This window comes from Labeo rohita, chromosome 15, assembly GCF_022985175.1.
Source record: "Labeo rohita strain BAU-BD-2019 chromosome 15, IGBB_LRoh.1.0, whole genome shotgun sequence".
In the NCBI taxonomy this organism is placed as follows: Eukaryota; Metazoa; Chordata; class Actinopteri; order Cypriniformes; family Cyprinidae; genus Labeo; species Labeo rohita.
Window position 1 is genome coordinate 33,518,259 of NC_066883.1, and position 19,022 is coordinate 33,537,280.

Genomic DNA, 19,022 nt, shown 5'->3' on the forward strand with positions numbered 1-19,022 from the left:
TTTATCAGTTCATTTAACTGACATTGATTTCACCCAAAATAAAATTAACTGTAAATAGAAAGTATTTAACTCTAACCTCAGCTGTGAGATGTAGGGCAGACACTGCAGGAATCCCTTCACTTCACTCTCTTCATCTGTCCAGTCTATCAGCTCTACTGGTTTCTTCTCTGTTTGGAGTTTCAGCACTTCTAGGAGGATGGAGCTCTTTCTCTCTGAGAGCTTTATTCTCCAGACTGCAGGAGCTGACTGATAAATTACCTGTAATACTGGAAGGACACTCCTGCCTGTTTGAATTTTATAGTTCTTCATTTGAGAATACAGATCCAACAAAAAATCACAGTGCTTAATCTGGCACTCGACATAACCATGGTCACAGTTATTACAACCATTATTTTCACAGGGGAAAGATTTGTAGCTGCACACAAATATTAACAGTGCAGTGAAACTCTCTCCTGTAGCTTCATCACACTCTGATGCTGCAACACTCAGATTCACCAGAAACTGTACAGCGCTCTTTTGCTTCTCGTCATTAAACGAGCACACATTGAATCTGTGGAGACAAATAAATACTATTTTACATTAATGTACAATGCCAATTACTTTAAATTATGTAATACTGTCAGAGCTCAACAAAAAGGGCTATCCGATAGCCCAGGGCTTTCACAAGACACTTGTGAAAATCATTGCTGCGTCACTTTCATCACAAAAGTTTTTGCATTTTCATTGTTTGCCAATTTAGAACTCAAATCATGCATGAACTGGTATCTAAAATTTGTATGCATGTGAGTGTATATATACACAAAAGTCTGTACAAAAGTCTTAAGCCACTAGTAATTTCACAAACAAAAAAGGGTTTCAAGTCAGTTATTTCTATCTTTTGCTGTAGCGTGTCAGTAGAAAATATTAGTCTACATTTCCAAACAATATTTTTGCAATTAACTGTAATAATCCATTGAATTTTTTTGTAGATCCTGACAGCAGTCAGTGCTCTACAGAGAACTGATCTCATCATCATCCAGTCTGTCTGGAAAGACAGAAAAAAAAAATTGAGACAGACTAAATCCAAAATATCTGTGGCAACAATGTTGTTTCTTTCCTTCTTTAGTAGAACACAAGAGAAGAAATTGCAAAGTAATGTTAGTGCGGTTCTTTTTAAAATACAATCAAAGTGAGTAGGGACTCACTCAGTCAATAAGATTTTGTGTAATGTACCACAGAAGAAAGAAAATCACACACATGTGAAATGACAGTGGAACATAGATTCATTTTGCATTAACTATTCTTTTAATCGTCTATCAATTTAGACCAAAATTATTTTAAGTTCATAATCCATCAAAAAATATAAGTTATAGTCTTTGTTACAATGTCACTAATTACATTTTCACATCTTTTTTTTCTATTTACCATGGACCCTAACCCTTATTTGACTGGATACTCACCTCAGCTGTGAGATGTAGGGCAGACACTGCAGGAATCCCTTCACTTCACTCTCTTCATCTGTCCAGTCTATCAGCTCTACTGGTTTCTTCTCTGTTTGGAGTTTCAGCACTTCTAGGAGGATGGAGCTCTTTCTCTCTAAAAGTTTTATGCTCCAGACTGCAGGAGCTGACTGATAAACTGGGTGAAATGCTGGAAGGACACTCCTGCCTGTCTGAATCTCATAGTCCTTCACATGTGAGTACAGATCCAGCAGAAAATCCCAAATCCCATAGTACATATAGGAGAATAATGTCTCCATAGATGCTTCTATAATTTCTTTTGGTAAATAAGGCACTTGAAAAGACAGATTCAATGCCAGTAACCTTTTTTTAATTTCTGTCTCACTGGAAGACACCTTCTGTTGATTAGGAAATCTGTAGAAAAAGAAAAGTTACACACAATCACTTGGCACCATTTTTCCTGCGGGTGTGACTATTTTTTGTTTTTAATCTTGAATGGCAACATAAAAAATAAAACACTCAAAAACAGCACTATCCCACTATGCAGCATAGACCTAGCATTTAAACGGTCCAGAGGATCTACAAAACACAGACACAACTGAACTCTGCACACACTGCAAGCCAACTCGAAGCACAATGAAGCCCAACCCATTTGAATGTAGCTAAAACTATACGTCTTCTTCTGTGGAATTGCCGCTAAAAGGGTTGAGTTACAGCATTATGCTACAGTTCCACACTGGTAAAATCTCGTTATTGCGGGCCCTTATATTAGGTCATTTGAGATCAAACGACTATATGGCAACAAAAATATTTGTTATCTTTTTTAACAAAGATCAACCAGGCCTCGTCTACTTGTTTTGCATATTCCGTGGGCACAAATTATCTAAATGAGTGACATTGTGACTTCCCAACATCTGAAAGAAGAGTGTTGTAGTCCCAACTAGCTGTTTGTTACAGCTCTAGAAAGTCTTCTTTAGAGTGGATTATGCATTACTTTTATTAGTTTTTTGGTCCATTAATTTTACCTTTTCATAGCCCTTAAAACCCTCGCCAGACCTAACATGAGATATTAGGTGAATATATTACAAATAGATTCTGAATAGCATCAACATTAAGACAGGAAACAGTAGCAAAGTCCACTAAAGGAGGTAGAGCTTTTTTGCATTTGGCTCCCAAACTCTGGAACAGCCTTCCAGATAACGTTCAGGGTTCAGACACACTCTCTCAGTTTAAATCTAGATTAAAGACACATCTTTTTAGCCAAGCATTCAAATAATGCATCTCATAAACTTTTCTGGCAGTTATATCTGATCAAATGTTCATTATTAAACTTTTAGCTCTGGTTGAACAAATCTTTCTTTGCTTAGTTTGAACAGCAGCTACCCTAATTATTTGTTCTCTGTTTCTGCCATGGGATAGACATCCCGTGGTAACTAGGAATTCACAAGCTCCAGTCTGGATCCAGAACACTTAAGAACAGATGATGCCAACCCCTCAGAGGACTTCAGATGATACCAATGCTGAAACAACATACAGCACTACCGAATCCTGCTACTAATTTATAGTGTTCTTTGTCTATTTGATTACGTCATTAATTGATCTTTACCACACATCTCTACCATATGTACATCAACTTGACATAGTCACCACTAGTAAGCTACTGCTACATATATTGTAAAAATGTTAATTTGGTGTAAAGCTGCTTTGCAACGATATGTATCGTGAAAAGCGCTATACAAATAAATTTTAATTGAATTGAATTGAATATAAAACCTGTTGTTCACTAAAAAAAATAATTAAAAAAATATATGATTAACGGATAAACAAAACAACTTTCACCTCAGCTGTGAGATGTAGGGCAGACACTGGAAGAAACCCCTCAGCATATTCTCTTCATCTGTCCAGTCTATCAGCTCTACTGGTTTCTTCTCTGTTTGGAGTTTCAGCACTTCTAGGAGGATGGAGCTCTTTCTCTCTGAGAGCTTTACGATCCAGACTGCAGGAGCTGACTGATAAATTGGCTGTAATGCTGGAAGGACACTCCTGCCTGTTTGAATCCCATACTCCTTCACATGCGAGTACAGATCCAGCAGGAAATCACACTGATGTTTAGGGTAGTTTTCACTGAAGGGGAAAGATGTGTAGCTACACACAGATGTGAACATCTCAGTGTAATTTTCTTCAGCAGTTTTAAACTTTGATGCTGCAAAAGCCAGATTCACAAGTAACTGGAAAGAGCTTTGCTTCTTATAGTAAACAAAACGATCAAATCTGTGGAGACACAAAAGCAATGAAAAATATGATGGACACTTTATTGGTAAGAATGCAGTTTGGGGGCAACATTTGAGGTTCTTCTCATAGTTCTAGTCACAGCACTACTGGCATTAACACAACTGCATCTTATTTCAGTCAGTTCCTGTAGTTGTGTAAAATTAAATTCTACTACACAATCAAATCAAACTCAAGGTGGTATTTTACCCATGAGACTCTTACCTCAGCTGTGAGATGTAGGGCAGACACTGGAGGAATCCCTTCACTTCACTTTCTTCATCTGTCCAGTCTATCAGCTCTACTGGTTTCTTCTCTGTTTGGAGTTTCAGCACTTCTAGGAGGATGGAGCTCTTTCTCTCTGAGAGCTTTACGATCCAGACTGCAGGAGCTGACTGATAAATTGGCTGTAATGCTGGAAGGACACTCCTGCCTGTTTGAATCCCATACTCCTTCACATGCGAGTACAGATCCAGCAGGAAATCACACTGATGTTTAGGGTAGTTTTCACTGAAGGGGAAAGATGTGTAGCTACACACAGATGTGAACATCTCAGTGTAATTTTCTTCAGCAGTTTTAAACTTTGATGCTGCAAAAGCCAGATTCACAAGTAACTGGAAAGAGCTTTGCTTCTTATAGTAAACAAAACGATCAAATCTGTGGAGACACAAAAGCAATGAAAAATATGATGGACACTTTATTGGTAAGAATGCAGTTTGGGGGCAACATTTGAGGTTCTTCTCATAGTTCTAGTCACAGCACTACTGGCATTAACACAACTGCATCTTATTTCAGTCAGTTCTTGTAGTTGTGTAAAATTAAATTCTACTACACAATCAAATCAAACTCAAGGTGGTATTTTACCCATGAGACTCTTACCTCAGCTGTGAGATGTAGGGCAGACACTGGAGATATCCCTTCACTTCACTTTCTTCATCTGTCCAGTCTATCAGCTCTACTGGTTTCTTCTCTGTTTGGAGTTTCAGCACTTCTAGGAGGATGGAGCTCTTCCTCTTTGAGAGGTTAATGTTCCAAACTGCAGGATACAATAAAATCAGATAAACAAAATAAGGACAAAAATTGGTTAAATCAAATGTATATTTTATAGATGTACATATTTCTCACCATCCACTGGTACTGGTGTTTCCTCACTTGGTTGGCTGGTGATGTCCTCATAGACAGCAGAGACTCTGACTCTGTAGCAGGTGCTGTGAAGTACAGTTAAAGTACATTCACACTCAGGCCCTTCTGTTTGTACTGATGGCCAGCCTTCCAGTCCTGCTTCTTTATACTCAACGTTATACCGCAGCACTGGAAAATCTTGATCAGTTTCAGCCCTCAACCAGGTGACTTTAAGAGTGTCTCTGTCCAGCTTATTCACTAAGGGTTTCCCAGGTGTTGCTGCAACCACTGTCGTAAAGTTCCCAATCCTACTAAAATTCATACAGTCCTGCTCAACAAATATATACCTCAGCTGATATTGATGGCCAGGCTTTAGATCTGATATCATACAGGTTTCTGTGATAATTTTAGCATCAAAAACAATCTGTTTCCAAGTGTTGCTGTTGCTTCCATCATCACCCAAAGCCCTGTACTCCACTACATATCTCTCAATCCTCTTGGGTTCTGGTTGATTCAGTTTTAGGGACACACTGGTGTGTTTTATGTTTGATATTTGTACAAGACCAGATTTTGTTCCAAGCGTCACATTTCTGCTTGCGATCCTTCCATCACGATAAAACTGCACAGAGTATTCTGGAAAATCATCACTAGTTACCAATGCAGCAATGAACTTGGTTTGCTCCGCATCTTCATTTGCAGCAATAAACATCTGTACTTTAATAATCTCCTTATCACTGATGCTAACAGGCCTAAATTGGAGTGAATCATTTTGTATAACGTGATCAGATTCAATGTACTGTCTTAGAGCAGTGAGGAAGTAATCTTCTACATCTGGAGAGTAAAGAGTGAGACACATTACTCTGGTTTTCTGAGAATGACTTATGATCTGCTGTAACTCTGCCTGTGATTTCACAACAGTGATGTTTGCAGCTCTGAAGTCATTTAGAATCTTCAGTTCAGTTTCTTTGTTCTCCAGCCACTGGTCTGTTTTCTCTGCACTGAATGGTGATTGGCTATGCCTCTTTAGGAGATCCTGTAGACTTTTCTCTCTTTTCCCTTCTTTAATGTGAACAATATCTGTGATTCCTTTCTGAAATGTTGTCTGGTATTCCTGCAGAAGCTCTAAAAACCCTACAAGTTTATCTTCTAGAGTCTGAGACTGCATGATCACATTTACATGAATGTAATCTTTTATAATGTCTTGACAGATCCTGATCTGTTTTCGCAGATGTTCCATAATGCTCTCAGCTCTTTGAATCAAGTTTTCACTGACTCCACTCAGAGCTGCACACATAGAGATCTTGTTCAGTTTCTTCAGAGGGTACAGCCAGACCTTCAGAGGAACTGCTTGCTCATCTTTAGATCCGAGCAGCGTTGGCAGAGAACCATAGACCTCCACTGCCTTATCGAAAGACACTGGACTCTTCCAATCACCCACATCAATGTAGAGACTACAAGCAAGCAATGAGCTTTTAGCTTTTTCAGTGGCACTCAAGTTTGAAATGATATGGTTTGGACAAAAGGTAGAAGTCATTATTTTTAAAACATCAACAATTGCTGCATTTTTCTCATGGTTTGAGCGGTCACCATCAAAAACAAAAAATGCCTGAGCTCCAAAGAACACAGCAATAATCACATGTGTTGCTGTGGTTTGACCAACCAATGCAGAGGGCACTGCTTCCTGTAACAGTCTTTGGCTGAGCATGTCCAGTCTGGTGGTGGTTCTGTAGTGTAGTGTAGCTCTTTCCTGGTGTTGAGACTGTTCTGGGTGGTTTAGAAAAGCTGAAGCCCCACTCACTTTTATTTGTCCAGTCTGGACACCTTGTAACACTGGGGACATTTCAAGTACTCTGAATCTTTCCTGAAGGGAGTCATTTTCTAACACTTTCACATATGTTTGTGGTCGAGGCAATGATACTTTCATACGGGCTAATGTATCTTCATCCCACATAAAGATACCTGCAAACACATACAACACATTATTTCATTAAACAACCATTTGCTTCTATTTCAAGACTATATCTGGGTCAGTCATACAGAAATGTCCACTTTTGGTATGGCAAGATGTCTTAAAATGTATTTCTTTTTCTAACATTTAAACTTAGACCACATTATTAGATTGCCTTTTGACTTGATGAATACTTTTTTTAAAATCTCTTTGTGCAATTATTTAAAGACCACATGTACCATTTTTTGTCACTGGTGTTACATTCTTTGGCAATATTAGGTTTTTATGAAATATTATAAAAAGGTTTTTATGAAATATTATTTCTTGATTTTTGTTTTCAGCACATGTAGAGTTACAGAAAAATAATCAAAATGCAAGAAATAAGGAGATTATGTTTTATTTAATGTGACAGCAAAAAAAAAAAAAAAAAAACAGTAACGCCAGTGACACAATGAATCACCAGTGACATACATAAGTCCTGATATACTGATATTCACTGTTGTTATCCATAAGGGAGGTGACACCATTGACAGTAACACCAGTGACAATTTTCATGAAAAATGCATTTTACAAACTGGCTGCAAAGTATCGAACAACATGTTGTCAATCATGGTATACTCATGGTATAAATTAAGTAGTTTAATCCATTTGTATTCTATTTGTTTTTTTGTTTGTTTGTTTGTTTGTTTTTACAATTCCCTAATAATAAAGTAGGTCATAACAGTGACTTTAAATAAAAGCTTCATATTAAATCATGAGATAAATGAGAAAATTTATCTAAAAGCTAGGGACAGAAAAATGGATATTTCCATAGAATGACCCATTTGCAGAATTTATGTACAAGCCATTAATTGCACCAATTTTTAAACTGAAAATCCTTTTTAAAATAATTTCCGTAGCTCTTAAAATGCCACAATATAAATGACATGAGATTGAAAAAAATAACCATAACATTTTGTTTTCTGCATTAGTTGCTTTTGTTTGTTTACTTAAATTTTGTCTCTCCAACCTCACCTTGACAGAAGGATTTTTTTTGGCTGTCATACAACATTCCTAGGCTTAAAGGGTGACCTAGAGCAGCCATCTCAATCACATCTGAGGGAAAATCTGAAAATTATACAAATACAAAAAAAACATATTTAATAAACACATCAAACAATTAAACAGCTGCATTTACAGCTTTAAAACAGTAATGTATCTTCATCCCACAGAAAATGTTTACAAACACACTAACATATTGCATATAATTTAATTCATCAAATCAAAATACTTGACTATTTTTTCAAGATCCCTTTTTTAAAATTGGTTTTATAATTTGACTTGGGCTGTCAAATGATGAAAACAAACTGATATTCTGATCTGTAATTAACAAACAACAAAAAAGAATTGAAGTGATTCTGTGACCAAAACAGTGTATTTAAATCAACCAAGACGCTTTATTTACCCACCGTTACAGTGAATTTCAAATCTTTTACACAAACGTTTTGAGGTCTGAGGAAAAAAAATACATCATATTAAAATCTTTAAAACAATACTTAAAAGAATATCAAAATATTTGCTCCAACAGGTGAGTTGTCTAAAAAGCATCTTTTGTTTACCGCTTCCAGTTCAGTTACTCTTGCAGTCAATTCTCCGAATTCATCTGGTGATTTTCTCTCTTCTTTGTCTGGTAAATGAATAGCCTGAGCACAAAAAAGCATTAGTAGTCTAAACCAAGGGTTATAATTTTTTAACATTAATCGATTGTTTTGTGAACTTAACATAGCTGAGCAAAAACCAGATTTACAAAGACAGACATACAGGCACTTCAGTAGTGCCAGTTCAACGGCTTGTGCAGCAGATGCACCAAGTTCATTAATCAAGTTATATCATGACAGCTCTCTGAAGATTTTACCATAATAATGGGTATGACATGGGTATGTTAACCCTTACGAAAAAGTAGTTTTTTCAAATGTGCTATTAGTATACTTCTTTTAAACTAAAAATAGGAAAGAATACTTTCAGTCTACTTTTTATGTACTCAGAAATGTGCTGTATATACACACATAAATATACTTAAAATGACATGACATGACTTATACTTAGAAAAAGTCTAAATATATTTGAGCTATACCTGTGCTCTGAGAATCTGTTTTACTTGTTATACCCTAGGGGCGCTATTACACATCTTCTGTACAGAATTTCCAAAACACAAGTGAAGAAGAAACCTAAACAACAGATACTTCTACATGTAATCTAACACAATCATCAGACATAAAACAGCATCAAAACCATAAATATGTAAAACTGTGTAACGTTATAGAATAAAATGTCGACCCATGCATGACTGTTAGGCTTTGGTGTTTGGACTCCATCTACATTTTGATTATCAGGACTAGAATTTTAGCTATTTGTTCAAAAAGTTGTTTAGTTATTTCTTATTTATGAAGCTTTTCCACATTCAAGTGTGTATAAAAAAGAATGCATTAAGCTAGAATGAAATGTTTTTGTTTACAAGTAAGATATCCTGTTCTTTCTATTTATGTTTTATCAGATATTCATAAAATATATACAAATTAATACCTAAATATGGACATAGTAGAATACTTAAAGTATGATGTAAAGTTCAGTTAACGAAAATATACGAGTATAACTGCAGTATAAAACTACTAAAATAGTAGTTTACCAAAACTATACTTCAAGGTGTAATAAAAATGCATAAAAAAGTATTTAGTAAACTATCAGTATACCTATAAGTTTAATATTAGTATACTTGCAGTACAAACTAAAAACATAGATGTAAACTAGTTGTGTACTCAAGTTTACTGCTGTTATACTTAAAGTATACTTTCATATACTAGAAAATGGGCCAATTTAGTGCCAAGAAGTACTGAAATAGTACACTTAAAACTATACAATTAATAGTACACCGATTTTTGTATACTTACTACATATTAAGTAAACTTAATAAAACAAACTTGAAGTATACTTTTTGGTAAGGGAATGTGGTCTTGGCAGAACAGATCTGCTACGCTGATGCTGATGGATATTGCTGTTGTTGGAGATTATTGTTGCTGAAAATGCTGAAAATGGCTACTGCCAATACATACGCAGAGACAGTGCTGTAACTATTTAAAACATACTGCTGCACATGTATAATAACCCATAGTAGATCTATACAGGTGGAGATGGGGAAGGTGGCGGGTTTGAGAGTAACTCTGAAATCGCACTGCGAACTGCTCTAGTGAATGCTAGAAATGCCAGCCATTTAAATGTAAAGAAGCAAGCTCATTGGCTGTGTATGCAACATGAACCAATCAGCTTGTGCCTAGTAGTTTAACATTGTGAATATCACCAGTTTGCAACCCATCAGCCTGTGGCATCTAGAGTGTCATGACTTAACTTGACATTATTTAAAAAAAGAGTAAACAATTAATTTTGCTGTGTCTCAGTGACGGAGAGATAGACAGATAGATAATTACCTCCACCAGATTGTGTCTCTGCAGTGCTGGTACTGAGTAGTGTTGTCTGATATGTGTTTCACAGTAAGATGCAGTGCAGGTCAAACAGGTTTTAACAGCTTTGAGCTTCATCTCAGTGCAGATATCACAGGGCACATCTTTAGGTCCAGCGTAACAGTGAGCAGGAAGAGCAGGACTAAATCCTGCTTGCAGGAGTTCCTTAATCACTTTAGCCAAAGCAACATTTACATTCAACACAGGAGGACTACTGAAGCTCTTTCTGCACTGAGGACAGGCGTAACTTTCACCATAAGTTGGTTTGCTCCAGTAGCTTTCAATGCAGTGTTTGCAATAACTGTGTCCACAGGGGATGGAAACTGGATCCTTCAAGACCTCTGTGCACACGGAACATCTGTAGTGATCCTCTGTCAGCAGAGTGACTGAAAGTGTGCTGTGGGAAATGGTGTGGAATTGATTCAGAAATTGTTTGACTTAAACTGTAAATGTTAACTACAAAAAAAGAAGTTCCACATCTGGAGTACCTGATATCTGGAGATAGCGTGTCGTTTCGGAATGAAATGTGTCTATCAAATGGTTCCTCTGCATTCTTCTCAGGAATACTGTGTAGATATATAACACAATTTAAATTAGCACTGCATTTTTAATTGTAAATAACACATTTCAGGGACTTGTTTTCTTCATCTTTCTTATTATTCTGTCCCAAAAATACTGGGGTTTCAAGAGACCGTAACCCACAGAGACCCCAAACTCAGTCTCACACACACACACACACACATCTCTCTGACATTAGGTGGTTCTACAATAAGGGATAACAACTTTGAAACTACAAGTGCTAGAATAAAATACCTTGTTCCTAGGAATCCTTGATTCAGACCCTACAAAACTTGAATTTTCTACCATTTAAATTTTTCAGGAAAAATAAAAAATAAAAATAATAATAATAATTTTGTATTTCTAGCCTGTTCATCCTATAACTCTGCAACTATATGATGCATTAAGGTGAAATTTTGCAGTCTTTTTTTGGTAGACATTCTAACATATCCTCAAACATAACATCAAATATGAATGGCCTACTGTTATAAAAAATAGACATATTCTTACATAATGGGGAAACAAATATGTGTACTGAATTTCTGATGCTTCAACCTTGAGCAAGAGCATGTTTTTATGATTATCTTGCTCTCTCTTCTTCAGCTTGCTCGCTTTATCAGCGGTCACCACAGCGGAGTGATCCGCACAGCCGATTTGGCTCGTTTCACGGTGAATACGCTTCCTGATGCAACCCAGCCCTGAGAGTGCACTAACTCGTGCAACCCCAGTGCTGGGACACACACATTCACACACACATTCACACACTACGGTCAATTTAGATTGTCTAATTCACCTATACAGCATATCTTTGGATTGTGAGGGAAACCGGAGCACCCAGAGGAAAACCACACAGACAGGGGGAGAACATGCAGACTCCACTCAGAAAGGCATCCTGGCTCAGCCAAGACTCGGACCAAGGACCTTCTTGCTGTGAGGCAACATTGCTACCCACTAAGCCACCGTACAGCCCATTTTTATGATTATCTATTAAAAATCATCTCTTCACCAAACCCTGCAAATTTCAGCCCTAAACAACGCTAAGGAAAAAAAGTTATTTTGATCCATTAAACCATTTAGAACAGGGGTCCGCAAGTAAGTTTGGCATTGGGCCAAAAAAAAATTTGCCACTAGATTGCGGGCCAGGACATAGTCAAGGGATAATATTGGGAATAAGGGATTAAGAAATTAACTGAAGAAAAATGCAACTAGAATTGCCTGTGACAGACTGTTACAGTGTCTTTTGTAACTGGTAGTGAGCAGTTACTCCAAGGTATATACAGGAATCATAGAAAATGTAATACTTTTTAAATTTCATACCTTTTTAAGAGTCTTTCCATACATTTTATGACCTCATCGCCACTTCAAATTTTAACTGGTTACATAGGCAACTTACATTTACTATATATTGATTGTAAACAGACTTAGTTTGTGACAACTCCTTATTAATGCAACATAATTCAGAAGGGTGGGAACGAAGCACAAGAGAATTAAATAAGGGACTAACCAAATGTAAGGTTAATTAGAAAGAGAAAACCAAAACAAGAATTAGACCAATAAACAAAACAGAAGCGCAGAATTGCACTGCACTCTCAACGAAATTGACAAGTTTATAATCTGATACATAAATATTAAACCTTTATAATATTGTTAAACTAAATATAGAGTGACTGATACCATCTTTGTCATGGGAAAACACTTGATGGTTCGCAGTTTTAACATACTATATTGCCAAAAGTATTCGCTCACCTGCCTTGACTCGCATATGAACTTAAGTGACATCCTATTCCTAATCCATAGGGTTCAATATGACGTCGGTCCACCCTTTGCAGCTATAACAGCTTCAACTCTTCTGGGAAGGCTGTCCACAAGGTTTAGGAGTGTGTTTATGGGAATTTTTGACCATTCTACCAGAAGCGCATTTGTGAGGTCACACACTGATGTTGGACGAGAAGGCCTGGCTCTCAGTCTCCGCTCTAATTCATCCCAAAGGTGTTCTATTCGGTTGAGGTCAGGACTCGTGTTCAGGCAGTTAAGCTCATCCACACCAGACTCTGTCATCCATGTCTTTATGGACCTTGCTTTGTGCACTGGCGCACAGTCATGTTGGAAGAGGAAGGGGCCAGCTCCAAACTGTTCCCACAAAGTTGGGAGCATGGAATTGTCCAAAATGTCTTGGTATGCTGAAGCATTCAGAGTTCCTTTCACTGGAACTAAGGAGCCAAGCCCAGCTCCTGAAAAACAACCCCACACCATAATCCCCCCTCCACCAAACTTTACACTTGGCACAGTGCAGTCAGACAAGTACCATTCTCCTGGCAACCGCCAAACCCAGACTCGTCCATCAGATTGCCAGATGGAGAAGCGCAATTCATCACTCCAGAGAACGCGTCTCCACTGCTCTAGAGTCCAGTGGCGGCGTGCGTTACACCACTGCATCCGACACTTTGCATTGCACTTGGTGATGTATGGCTTGGATGCAGCTGCTCGGCCATGGAAACCCATTCCATGAAGCTCTCTGTGCACTGTTCTTGAGCTAATCTGAAGGCCACATGAAGTTTGGAGGTCTGTAGCGATTGACTCTGCAGAAAGTTGGCGACCTCTTTGCACTATGCGCCTCAGCATTCGCTAACCCCGCTCCGTCAGTTTACGTGTTGATTGGAACACCTGATTCCGATTATTTGGATGGGTGAGCGAATACTTTTGGCAATATAGTGTACATTTGCTTAAATTTATTGCTTTAAATTTATTATATAAGATCTGAGGTAATCTATCTGTTGTTGTTTTGTCACGCAAAATGATATTCAAACCCACATTAGACATTTTTAACATTGAATAAAGCACATAATCAGTAAATGAGATTATAACCGTCACAGTTCGTATATTGTTGTTCCAGCCATGACATTGAAGAAATGTGGTAGCCGCTAATAAGGACAAAAACTCCTTCACATGTTGCGTGTAGTCAGAACACGCTCCCTTTACACAGAGTGCATGTGATCGCGAAATCGAAAGTAAAAGTGAACAGCTAGCACTTATTCAAAGGCGATTTAAAGGGGTCATCGGATGCCCATTTTCCACAAGTTGATATGATTCTTTAGGGTCTTAAACAAAAGTCTCTAATATACTTTGATTAAAAATTCTCAATGGTTTTGTAAAACAACACCCTTTTCACCTTGTCAAAATGAGCTCTGCAACAATTATCTCATTCTAAGGGGTTGTTCCTTTAAATGCAAATGAGCTCTGCTCACCCCGCCCCTCTCTTGTCTCTGTGGAATGGAAAGAAAAAGCGATCGCAAAGATTAATTAAAAAAACGCTTATACACACTTCTGCTGTAAGTGAAGCTGGATCACGAATGATTTGCGCAAACATAGACGGACATATTTAGATAGGGAGGCCCATTCCATTCACAAACAAACGTAATCTACTGCATCTTCAATGGCTCAGATGTCGGGAGTAAATGACAACCACTATATTCATTATTACATCCAGCAACACAACACCTCAATCGCTCAATCAGAGATATTCTTGTCTAACTTACATCCCTGCTTTGGCATCGAAACAAGGAAAGTTACTGGACTGTGACAGCTGGTCTAAGGAAAGTGCTCATGTCAATCAACTATCGTGGGAGCAGCCTCTGTGGGTGTGACGGCACACCGACAGGCATCTGAGAACGGCTCGATTTGAAAAAGGGGATATTATTTTTGCAGATTAATTAACAGCTGGTCTAAGGAAAGCTCCAGTTATACAAGCTTAATACTGAATGTTTAACATTATATTACTTACATACACATACTTCGTAGACATCCGTAATCTCTAATGACTCCATTCTGCTGTCTGTTGTTTTGTTGTCGGTGTTTCTTTGCCTGCATACGCACTTGTCACATGATGTGGTATCGGCGTTTGGTAGTGGGGCATTTTAACGAGTACAAGTACGAGTACAGGACCTCAGTATCGGGCCCGATACCGATACCAGTATCGGTATCGGTGCATCCCTAATACTATTTATACCTAATATTTGTGGATAATAATTGACTCGTTACTTTGTAGAGTTGTGCATGAAGGGGCTGGAGATGGTGCTTGACCTTGTCTCAACCTTTGGTGGGGGTTTAATTATGATTTAAATACTAATAATTTTTTATCTGCATTTCTAACTATTTTTTGTGGATAATAAATATGTTATAATAAGGACCCAACCATATAAAATGTATAGTTCACCAGAAAATCTCCTCATACCTTTCACTGCTCTGAGTTCCATCTTTGAACAGTATCGGTCGATCCATTGACTCGTTACTTTGCAGAGATGTGCATGAAGGAGCTGGAGATGTTCCTTTATCTGGTCTCAACCTTTGACACAAGGAGGAAAAACGTTAGTGTGTTCTTACACTGTAAAACAAATAACCTATAAATAACCCTAAAAAACAAACAACACACAATTTACGTAATTTGCAGAATGAAAAATCTAATTTGCATTGGAAACTTTAAAGCAGAAGTCCACTTCCAAAACAAAGATTCACATATAATGTACACACCCCCTTGTCATCCAAGATGCTCATGTCTTTCTTTCTTCAAAACATTTCAGCATTTTTCCCCATATAATGGACTGCTATGGTGCCCCGATTGAGAACTTCCAAAATGCAGTTTAAATGCGTCTTTAAACGGTCCCAAATGCGGTTGTAAATAATCCCAGCCGAGGAAGAAGGGTCTTATCTAACTAAACGATCGGTTATTTTCATAAAAAAAAAAAAAAAAAAAAAAAAAAAAAAATTATCTCAAACACTCGTCTTGCCTTGCTCTCCTTGAACTCTGTGTATTCTTAAGACAGTCTGGGTATATTGAAAAACTCATCAAAAAAATCGTATTTTCTCCTTCAAAGTGAACATGCAAAGAAGATCAAACACCCTTAACAAAAATGTAAAACAGTGATATAGGACGATTTTGTAGTTGAGGGAGAACATGAGATGGGAGCTTTTCAATAAACCCTAACTGTCATGAACCGGAAAACAGTCCAGGCAAAGACAAGACGAGCGTTTGACATTAAAAAGGTTTTTTCTTTTTCTTTTTTTTTTTTTTTTTAATGAAAATAACTGATCGTTACGCTAGATAAGACCCTTCTTTCTCGCCATTTAGGAAGTTCAAAATTGGGGCACCATATCAGTCCATTATATGCAGTAAAAATGCTAAAATGTTTTCCTCAAAAAACATAATTTCTGAAGAAAGACATGGTCATCTCGGATGACAAGCGGTTGAGTACATTATATGTGAATCTTTGTTTTGGAAGTGAACTTCTTTAATAACATGCTTGCATTCAAACATTAAAGCATTATTCATATGGTAACATTTAATTTAAGACTGGTCACGTTTTAGAGATGTGCATGAAGGTGCTTGAGATGTTGACTGACCTTGTCTAAACCTTTGTTGAAGGATAAGGACCTTTTTTTTTAAATCAGTTTAATACTATTTACACCTAATTTTTGTGAATAACACACATATAATAAGACATATAATAAGAACCTGACCATATAAAATTCACATTCCACCAGAAAGTTGTATTATTCTTCATACCTCTCCTTGCTCTGAGTTCCATCTTTGAACAATATCGGTCGATCCATCGACTCGTTACTTTGTAGAGATGTGCATGAAGGAGCTGGAGACGTTCCTTTATCTGGTCTCAACCTTTGACACAAGGAGGAAAAAAGTTAGTGTGTTCTGACATTGTAAAACAAATTACATATAAATAATCCTGAAAAACAAATAACCCACAATTCATGCAATTTGCAGCATGAAAAATTACATTTGGATTCTTAACATTATTAACATGCTTGCTTTAAAACATTAAAGCATTATTCATAGAGTAACATTTAATTTAAGATTGGTCACTTTGTAGAGTTGTGCATGAAGGTGCTGGAGACATTCCTTTATCTGGTCTCAACCTTTGGTGGGGGTTTAATTATGATTTAAATACAAATAATAATTTATGTGCATTTATAACTATTTTTTGAGGATAATAAATATGTTATAATAGGGACCCAACCATATAAAGTGTATAATTCACCAGAAAATCTCCTCATACCTTTCAATGCTCTGAGTTCCATCTTTGAACAATATCGGTCGATCCATTGACTCGTTACTTTGCAGAGATGTGCATGAAGGAGCTGGAGATGTTCCTTTATCTGGTCTCAACCTTTGACACAAGGAGGAAAAAAGTTAGTGTGTTCTGACATTGTAAAACAAATTACATATAAATAATCCTGAAAAAACAAATAACCCACAATTCATGTAATTTGCAGCATGAAAAATTACATTTGCATTGGTAACATTAATAACATGCTTGCTTTAAAACATTAAAGCATTATTCATAGAGTAACATTTAATTTAAGATTGGTCACTTGGTAGAGTTGTGCATGAAGGTGCTGGTAGATGTTGACTGACCTAGTATAAACCTTTGGTAGGGGAGAAAGGGCTTTTTTTTTAATTAGTTTAATACTATTTATACTTAAGTTTTGTGGACAATAAATATGTATAAAAAAAGACCCAAACATGTGAAATGCATATTCCACCAGAAAGTTTTATTATTTCTCATACCTCTTCTTGCTTTGAGTTCTATCTTTGAACAATATCGGTCGATCCATTGACTCGTTACTTTGTAAAGATGTGCATGAAGGGGCTGGAGACGTTCCTTTATCTGGTCTTAACCTTTGACACAAAAAGGAAAAAAGTTAGTGTGTTCTTACAACGCAAGACAAATTACCTATAAATTATCCTAAAAAACAAATAACCCACAATTCATGTAATTGGCAGCATGGAAAATTACATTTGCATTGGTAACTTTAATAACATGTTTGCTCTCAAACATTAAAGCATTATTCATAGAGTAACATTTCATTTAAGACTGGTCACTTTTTAGAGATGTGCATGAAGGTGCTTGAGATGTTGACTGACCTTGTCTAAACCTTTGTTGAAGGATAAGGACCTTTTTTTTTTTAAATCAGTTTAACACTATTTACACCTAATTTTTGTGAATAACACACATATATAATAAGAACCTGACCATATAAAATTCACATTCCACCAGAAAGTTTTATTATTTCTCATACCTCTTCTTGCTTTGAGTTCCATCTTTGAACAGTATTGGTCGATCCATTGACTCGTTACTTTGTAGAGATGTGCATGAAGGAGCTGGAGACGTACTAGGGATGTGACGAGATCTCGTGGCACGATATCTCGCGAGATCAAATGTGTCTCCTGAGACCCGTCGGTTCTCGCGAGATCTCGTGACTAGGGATGGGCGATACCTCCTATTTTATTTTCGATCCGATACCGATATTTTCAAGCCAAGTATCGTCGATATCAATACCAATACCGATACCTCTAAACTAAACTGATCTTTTAAATTATTAAAAGAATAAAATCAGTAATTATACTTACTTAACATTATATTTGAAAGTCATGTGTTTTAAACATTTCATAAGCTTTTTTTATAAGCTAAGTTTTTTTTTTTTTTGATAACACTGTCAGAAATAAAATAAACTAAAATTTTGTATTTTAGCTCTTTACTGGGCAGTAACCTCAAAGGTGCACCTTTCTTTACCCCTAAAAGCCAGGGAGCATACTAGTACCAACAATACAAGTACACACACATTAAGGGTAGATAAGGTAAGGTGTACCTTGGAGGGTACTTGATGAAAAACAACCATGGTGTTACATAAGTACTAAAATGTATAATAATAATAATAATAATAGTAATAATAAATTAGTAGTAGTATTATTAGTATTAGTATTATTAATAATTATTATTATGGTTGCTACAAATATTATGCTTGAAATAATGTTCCTGTAGTGTTAACCATGGTAAAAGGAAGCAAGCCAAAACAGAGTGTTAACCATGGTAAATTTTTTGTTACTGCAGTTTTACTACAAATACTGTGGTTACTGTAGCAAAACTGTGTTTTGTGTGTGTGTGTGTGTGTGTGTGTGTGAAAAGCTGCAGTAAAAACAGCAGGATTGGTAAAATGAACAACTAAAATAACTATTTTCTATTTTAATATATTTTGAAAAATGTAATTTAAAAAGCATCTGTGACCAAAGCTGAATTTTCAACATCATTACTCCAGTCTTGAGTGCCACATGATCCTTCAGAAATCATTCTCTAACATACGTTGCTACTCAAGAAACATCTTTTTTTAAATAATGCTTTA

The 19,022-nt window shown here is 36.7% G+C and overlaps 1 protein-coding gene across 50 annotated transcripts in view; it reads right to left on the reverse strand.

Moving 5' to 3' along the window:
• The window catches only part of si:ch211-281l24.3 (uncharacterized), a 65,768-nt gene that overhangs the window by 40,633 nt on the left and 6,113 nt on the right, over window positions 1-19,022 (reverse strand). For 29 of the 50 annotated variants that reach the window (XM_051128848.1, XM_051128847.1, XM_051128846.1 and 26 more), the window contains 15 exons: window positions 17,410-17,520; window positions 16,898-17,008; window positions 16,390-16,500; window positions 15,061-15,171; window positions 10,760-10,837; window positions 10,239-10,668; window positions 8,376-8,459; window positions 8,226-8,268; window positions 7,792-7,884; window positions 4,833-6,788; window positions 4,587-4,743; window positions 3,933-4,364; window positions 3,279-3,710; window positions 1,440-1,853; window positions 77-550 (listed from right to left, as the gene is read on the reverse strand). In XM_051128848.1, the coding sequence (XP_050984805.1) occupies window positions 77-550; window positions 1,440-1,853; window positions 3,279-3,710; window positions 3,933-4,364; window positions 4,587-4,743; window positions 4,833-6,788; window positions 7,792-7,884; window positions 8,226-8,268; window positions 8,376-8,459; window positions 10,239-10,668; window positions 10,760-10,837; window positions 15,061-15,171; window positions 16,390-16,500; window positions 16,898-17,008; window positions 17,410-17,520 (5,037 nt within the window). The remainder of the gene's footprint in view (window positions 1-76; window positions 551-1,439; window positions 1,854-3,278; window positions 3,711-3,932; window positions 4,365-4,586; window positions 4,744-4,832; window positions 6,789-7,791; window positions 7,885-8,225; window positions 8,269-8,375; window positions 8,460-10,238; window positions 10,669-10,759; window positions 10,838-15,060; window positions 15,172-16,389; window positions 16,501-16,897; window positions 17,009-17,409; window positions 17,521-19,022) is intronic. The other 21 variants (XM_051128849.1, XM_051128831.1, XM_051128819.1 and 18 more) reach the window with 14 other exon arrangements.